General features: G+C 39.9%; 1 protein-coding gene across 5 annotated transcripts in view; it reads left to right on the top strand.

Moving 5' to 3' along the window:
* Positions 1 to 2,365: 2,365 nt before the first annotated feature.
* tpm3 (tropomyosin 3) overlaps positions 2,366 to 7,412 on the top strand; it is a 28,634-nt gene continuing 23,587 nt past the window's right edge. For 4 of the 5 annotated variants that reach the window (XM_049476333.1, XM_049476334.1, XM_049476332.1 and 1 more), the window contains exons 1-2: positions 2,369 to 2,665; positions 4,152 to 4,277. In XM_049476333.1, the coding sequence (XP_049332290.1) occupies positions 2,552 to 2,665; positions 4,152 to 4,277 (240 nt within the window). In that variant the 5' untranslated portion in view covers positions 2,369 to 2,551. Of the gene's footprint in view, positions 2,666 to 4,151; positions 4,278 to 7,412 lie in introns of all 5 variants that reach the window. The other variant, XM_049476340.1, reaches the window with a different exon arrangement.

The raw sequence follows: 7,412 nt of genomic DNA, 5'->3' as shown, positions 1-7,412 counted from the left end.
TTTTAAAATATTTTTTATGCTGCAAATAAAAAAATAGCATCTTCCGGGGTGTAATGTTTCAGCATGTCATCATGTTCTACACTTTTATGAAACTATAATTGTGTAATTATTATCATGTTTGTAATAATTTTTTGACACATCTGATGTAAAACTCTTAGATCAAAGACCTGAACTGAATTTTCAGTAGGGGGTCCTCCTTGTATTGTTAAAGTCTATCCTGGGCTTAACCTTTGACCTAAAACCAGGTCTGTGTCTGCCCCATCCTCCAACCCTAAAAATAAACAGGTCACCTGTGGCCATTTTGAGGCTCATTCCATGCATTCAGACTAAGCACAGCCCATTATTTTATATTAAATAGATCTTTTTTATTAAGTGTAACAGAGAAAAGTCTCAATGAGGCGTATTGTCACATCTTTGCTTTTATAATGGTAGCGCTCACAGTCCTAAATAAAATATTAAAAAAAGAAAAATAATGTAATGAATCTTTATGAAAAACGCAAATGTTGGTTTGATGATTAATTATCTTAACAAAAACAGACTTAGTGATATTGCAACAAAAATAATGCATGCATCCTTCCTAGAACCCTAGGCTTGCTGTTAAGATTTAATTAGTGTTGTCAGTAGATAAAAATTGATCATATTAATCATAAAAGAATTCTGTGATTAATCACAATTAATCTAACTTTTTTCTCAGATCTCAGATTTTAATAATGGGTATTTAAATGTGAAATAATACATTTAAAACCTATTATTAAGTATTATTAGTGCAAATTCCTTAATAAATACTTGTATTAATCACAACAATATTAAATGGATTAAATAATATATTTTTTAATGCTGGTACTTAACTGTATTTTGGGGAGGGTACAGTAATTAAACTGTAGTGTGGTTTACACCTGGTGGACTAAGATCCCTTACTGTATTATAATATATCAGGGTCATTTTGATGCTTTGTAAACTAGAATATTGTAATATGCTGAGTTACTAAGTTTAACTGAGAGTTTTACTGGAGAAAATAAATGCTAGTGTAGCTCCATATTCCACACTCAACGGCCTCACCAGGCTCTGTCAATTTTGTCACATGATTAATTTGTGCTAATAACAAATGAATGCGTTTCAAAATTAATTGCATGCGTTAAGAGTTTAATGTTGACAGCCCTAGTTTTAATCAGTCAATATTGAATGATGATCAACAGCATCCAAAACACTGTTATTGTTCTGTTCTCTGGGCCAAAGCTCCTTTACAATGAAACTGTTTTTTTTTTTTTTTAGCTTTGATTAATACAAAGCTTCCAGGGTTGATTATATTCATATGCTATTGTCTAGAAAATGGGTTTCATTAGTTCAGTGTTCCTCAGTGACCTTCCTAGGTCGTTGGATCTGAATCCATTAAGTAGGAAGTAGTAGAACATTGTATTTGCAGCATGCTGCGAGATATAATGAAAAAATCTGCATGTATTGAGTGGCAAAGTCACGTCAACATGGTTCCGAATCTTAAAAGAACATTTCCTATTTCTGTCACCTTGTAGAATCCATTCCACAAAGAACTGAGGATGTTGTGAAAGCAACATGAGGCCATGCTAAAACGATATTCTCAGTATAGTGTTCCTTAATGAATGTTGGTACTACTGCTAGTGAAATTCTCAAATGATACAGTATACTATACTGCATGCAGTCAAACAGATAAGAGCCGAGGCTCATAGTGAAGAAAAAAAAAAGCTGTAAAGTGATCAGTGTGCCGATTGACAGGCCATAAGTGTACTGCACGGCTGGTGGGGGGGGGGGGGGGGGGAGGGGTGGGGGGGGTGGAGGGGGGGTGGTGGTTATGGCGTCACACGTACACACCTGTGCCTGTCACAAATGCAAGGGCTTTGTCTTATTATAGCCGAAGCCCTGCTCTGTCCATCATCACCCTCTGTCCTTTTCTTTGTCTAGAGTGTCTATAGTAGCAGTTAGCCTTTAATTATAATGGCTTTGTTATTTCCTTACCTTTAAAAACTAAGGACTAAAAACTTAGAACACCCCAAAAAACTGTCCAAAGAAAGTGACCAAGCTGAATAGCAAAAAAAAGACAATTTCAGCTTCAAGGGCTACAAGGACAGAGACAAAGATGACCTCGAATTTGCTCTTTTAACCTCAAAAACCAAACACTAATACTTGCAAATGATCCAACTTTCAGAAACAGAAAAGCTGTAAACAATAAGTCTTTAAAACACCAAACATTAATATGAACTGCCTGATCAGGTTTATGCCTCTATTAGGTGAGTAACTGAGAGATAAAGCTGGGTGGGGCAATGCCAGGGGGTGTGGCCTAGCTAAATTAGGAGGAGCAATATGTCCCCCCTGATATAAAGACCCTTCCCCTATCTCTTGCTGAGTTTGGGCTCCCATTCCTTCACTCCGTCCCTCCCTCCCTCTTTCTTTTTCTCCCTGTCGCTTTCACCCTGCAAGGTCTTTGAGCTCCGTCCAGTTCTTCCTCCGCTCGCCTCCATCGCTCATCGTTCTTCTTCAGTTTCTTCTCGTACCGTGAGCAACACACACCAAAGCCAAGATGGAGGCCATCAAGAAGAAGATGATGATGCTGAAGCTGGATAAGGAGAATGCTCTGGACCAGGCAGAGCAGGCTGAGACCGACAGGAAAGGAGCTGAGGACAGAAGCAAACAGGTGAGATAAAGAGAGAAGTAGAGAGAGAGAGATAAGGAGGAGGACCTTTGGTGAGATGCCTCAAGCATAATGTATCTAGATAGGCTTAAATAGGACATGTTTAGAGTGTTTCTGCAAAGGTAGCAGTCAGAGATGGCTTTCTTGCAAACATTGCAAATGTCTACCTGGTCATTTTGGGTTCTAAATTCACCTACAACTCCATTAAGTGGGGACTAAAGCAGGGGCCCACAACTCCAGTCCTGGAGGGCTTGTCTCCAACAATGTTTATTTGCTCTATTTAAACACACCACTTCAACTCATCAATTAATAACTAGGTAGAGAAAGCAGTAAAGTAGGGCAACTACCAAACTTTGCTGGAGATAGGCCTTTCAGAACTGGAGTGCAACCTGTGGAAGCAACCTGATGCCTTGAAACACGTCAAATATGAGATTATATTTTAGAACATATGCAAGTTGCTGGCTGTTGCTGAAGGAAAATGAACATTGCAAAGTTAAACTGTTCAGTTTAGCTTCTAATTCACCTAAAACTACACTGAGGGGGCATTCAAGACCAAGCTAGTTGGTGGGATTAATGCATTAAAGCAGGGGTCCACAACTACCTTTTGTCCTTGTGGGTCAGTCTTTAGCAAAACTGCGTAGATTATCTACTCAAAAACACCTCAGTTATTAATTACCAGGCAAAGTACGGCAATTACAAACTGCATTGAGTGGGTAGCAATACCAAGCAGGTGGGACTAATTTGCACAACTCCAGTTCTGGAAGGATGGTCTCCAGGCGGAGTTGGTTGTTTGAGTAGGGCAACTACCAAGCATTGCTTAAAACCATGCTTCCAGGACTGGAGCTTTGCACCCCTGCTTGGAAGCCACTTGAATTTAGAAGCTGTGGAAGGCGTAGAAGCAACCAGATGCCGAAGACTGCATAAAGCCTTGGTGTAACTCTGCCCTAAGCCAGCATCATAAATTCCATAGGCCGTGTTAAGACCCATCTAGTCATCTTGGGCAAGAGGGCATCTGACAAGTGACAAGTGTAGGCCTTTAAATCAAAGTTGGAGCCTGCTGAGAAGCCAGCGACAACCCAAAACCAACACGGAAAGTGGAGACGGCCACCAGCGCATGCTACAAGTAACTGTAGACAAGACGATGAAAGCCAGGGACATCCATCCACCGAATGTTGTGATGTGCTTGTCGAAGGATCTGGAGGAAGGAGAGACCCCTTGGATGGGGACTGGAAAGGGACAACCCTGAGACAAAGATATTTAGAGCACATAGTGTTGAGATAAAGCTATGAAGGGGCTGCCCTGTGGCTTTCAGGCTTTTTGTAGGGTGCAAAGTTTGGATGGTTAAGGAGGTGCAGAGGGGAGGATAAAACACTGTGTATATTGGGATGGATAGATATAGTGTGGATTGGGGTGTCATGATATCACAGTGCTAACATTTCACACTTTTTCCACATTTGCTCTTTCTCCAACCCAACCCCCACCCCCAAAGCATGAAGATGAGCTGATTCAGATGCAGAAGAAGCTGAAAGCGACTGAGGATGAGCTGGATAAGTACTCCGAGGCCCTGAAGGACGCACAGGAGAAACTGGAGATCGCTGAGAAGAAGGCCGCTGATGTAAGTGCTAACAATCCCTCAAAGAACACAAGTGTCGTCCCCACAGACATACACCAAACTGGCCACCAGTCCGTCTTCCAAATTCCATTCACCCTGGCCCCCCATTCCTCTCATTCTCTTCCCTCTATTCATCTACAGCTGCCTCTGTCTCTTCTCCCACTTTTGACCATGATGTCAATGAGACATGATGCCCCCACCCCAAAATTCACCCTCAGTCTGTCTGTCTGTATCTGTACAAGCCTCTGTACCCTCTCCCCCCTCTCCCTCTTCCTTTCTCTGTCTCTGTTCTGTCCATCATTTTTCCGTTGCCAGGCCGAGAGTGCCACAGAGGTGACACAGAGTCTTATTTAGTGCCATTGCTGGGAGTGTGTATGTGTGTGTGTGTGTGCTCCAGGGGGATGGCCGTCACCACAAGGCCACTGTGTGGACTGTTGGTTTAGCTCCAGGGTTATAAATCAGAGCGTCTAAAAGGATCTGAAGAATCTGTTCACCCCAGAACAGACAGTAGCACAGGGACTGCCATGCTGAGATAACAGCACCTTAAACATACTACATCCTAATGAAAATTATTTTTCTCCTGCATATTTGAACAGGTCTTAATGTAAAGTTCTTGCGTTGGTTTTACTTTTCTAGAAAAAAACAAAAAGTCATACAATACTGTATTTTACTATATGTTAATAATCTAGACTTTATAGTGAGGTCATATCAATTTACAAAGGTTTACAAAGGCTTTTCACACTTGCATCCTCACAACAACAGATCTTAAAACAATAATCTATTTTAAAAAATCCAAGGTAGAATTCTTCTTTATGTTGTTATCATCTTTTTTATATGATACAACAAACAAAACAACAAAAAAAAAGCACCAGTATTTTTTTTTTATTAATCCGATTTTTATTTATTAACAACAATATGGGCCAGAGATCATTTTGGTTCTTTTTAAGCCAGAAATCAAAAACACAAAAAACATATTTCCAGTACCTTCTGTAAAGCAAAGTGTCAGAAGAAAGTGTTATTGTCTTTTTTAATGATTCATAAATTCTTACCAAATTATGTAATGTAATAGTTTATAGCTATATTAAAAAGTAAGAAACAACTGAAAAACAGATCTGCCAGAATACTAGTTGTGCGATCCAACACAAGCTAAGGCAACAGAGAAGCTGATCTTAGGAGTTTTTACCCCTTAATATTGCCTGGATTTAAAACACCTGAAATATTACTAATGGTAACTAAACTGATGGAGTTATCATATTGGGGATAAAACACTAAACACTGGTGATTCTGAGAAGATAATAAACATAATTTAACGAGTTTATGCACCTAAACTCTTTGGAGATAAGGAGGTCTCTAGCTTATTTGGTGACAACTCTGCAAGATTAACTGCCAATCGACGTACAGTTCACAGTAAAATTCTACAGACTCAGGTTACACTGTAGAGCTAAAAAAGATATGGAGCCTGTTTTAGATCAACTCCATTCTCTTCTGTTCTTTATTCTGTTCTGTTGTCTCTCTCTTCTGTCTTCCTAACTTTACTGTCCGTGATTAACGACCGGGTCAGGGTTCTGGATATAGCAGGAACACCTGTTGTTATAATGGGTGGCCTTCGAGTTATGTTTATCCTGAATGCAGGAGGCTTTGACGTATGAGCGGCACTGTATGTGTGAGGGGTTGAGGTAGTGTGTGTGTGTGTGTTAGTGTGTATGTGTGGAAAGAGTTTGAGAGACCAGTTCATAGGGAAAAACATACATATAGTGTATTGTATGCTATAAAATAGGGCTGCAACTAATCAGTGAATTATTTTTTTTTAATTAGTCGATTAGTCAGCAATTATTTTTGCCACGTCATCCATCTCTGCTTGCTGTGGGCACAGCTTACCGGAATATGAAACCTAAACTTGACTGCTTAATCAAATGTGTTTACAACATTAACCCAGGTAATAACAATAGTGTCTGACCTTTTTTTTTTTTTTTCTCGAAATAAGATAATGTGCAAATATACTGTATATAACTCAAAATAGCAGCATTTACCATAGCATTAGGTTTGCGAAATATTAAGTTGCAGAAGTTTAGAAGTTGTTAGGGCTATTTAACATAGTTTATCAAAGATTGTATTGGCTATGGCTTTTACGTGGACATTTATTCTAAAACCTGACCATGGTGTGACTTTTCAATATGAAATTCAGACTTTGACTGCTTTCTGTAATAACTACTCAATACACAATACTGTACCTTTACTTTTAGTACTTGAGTAGTACATTTTAGAATAAAATACTTGCAATTCTTAGGTACTTAACCTTTACTTAAGTCACATTTGGATAGAGCACTTATACTTTTACTCAAGTCTGAGTCTCTAGTACTTTATACATGTTTGGTTGACACTGAAATTTAAAGTCAACAAGTTTTTATAAGCAACACTGTCGATTATATTGACCGATCATTGCTGCACTGATATAGGAACTGTATGTTAAATGTGGAGTGTGAACGTGTGGCCTGTCAATGATTGTAAATGAGATACTCGGGTGTATTTTAAGGCCTTGGGCACATTGCTATTTCCTCTTTAAGGCAGGCATGTACACTGAGCTTGTGGAATGGCCCATTGTTCCCATTCACAGCAATGCAGTCGGGAGACACACCGTGCAGGGCTATCTGAGGAAGATTTATTGCCTTCAACACTCTGGCAACCCTGGGTCAGTCAGCTGGGGCAATAAGCTCCTGCTCTCAGCGGAGGCCGAGTGCGGGTTGCCACTGTTACAGCTGTCACATCCAATCCTATTTAAAACCTTGACAAAAGCCCACGGCCAAGCTATCGCTTACTGTCTTATCCTGCACAGTCCTCCACAAAAATATATAACTCTCCTAAATGAACTTTAGAGTCACTTAGCTACACAGAAGTCTCATTAAACTAACGAGAAGTCTTTGCTAATTGCCGTGCACTAAGAAGCTGACAGACAGTCCAGAACACACGGGTCTAGATCTTTTAAATAGAACTTGAGTAATTGGCCCTGCGGGGCCACCGCACTGCAGGACACAGCTATGATGAGCATGCGAGAGGTGAAGGACAGTGTAATCTTAGATACAGCTTCCTTCAAAACCACCAGGATAAACACACTTGTTCACTTGTATCCTGGGTTATAGG

Source organism: Astyanax mexicanus, chromosome 3 (assembly GCF_023375975.1).
Source record: "Astyanax mexicanus isolate ESR-SI-001 chromosome 3, AstMex3_surface, whole genome shotgun sequence".
Taxonomy (NCBI): Eukaryota; Metazoa; Chordata; class Actinopteri; order Characiformes; family Acestrorhamphidae; genus Astyanax; species Astyanax mexicanus.
Note: the sequence above shows the minus strand (reverse complement) of the source record. Positions and strands in the feature narration are given on the sequence as shown.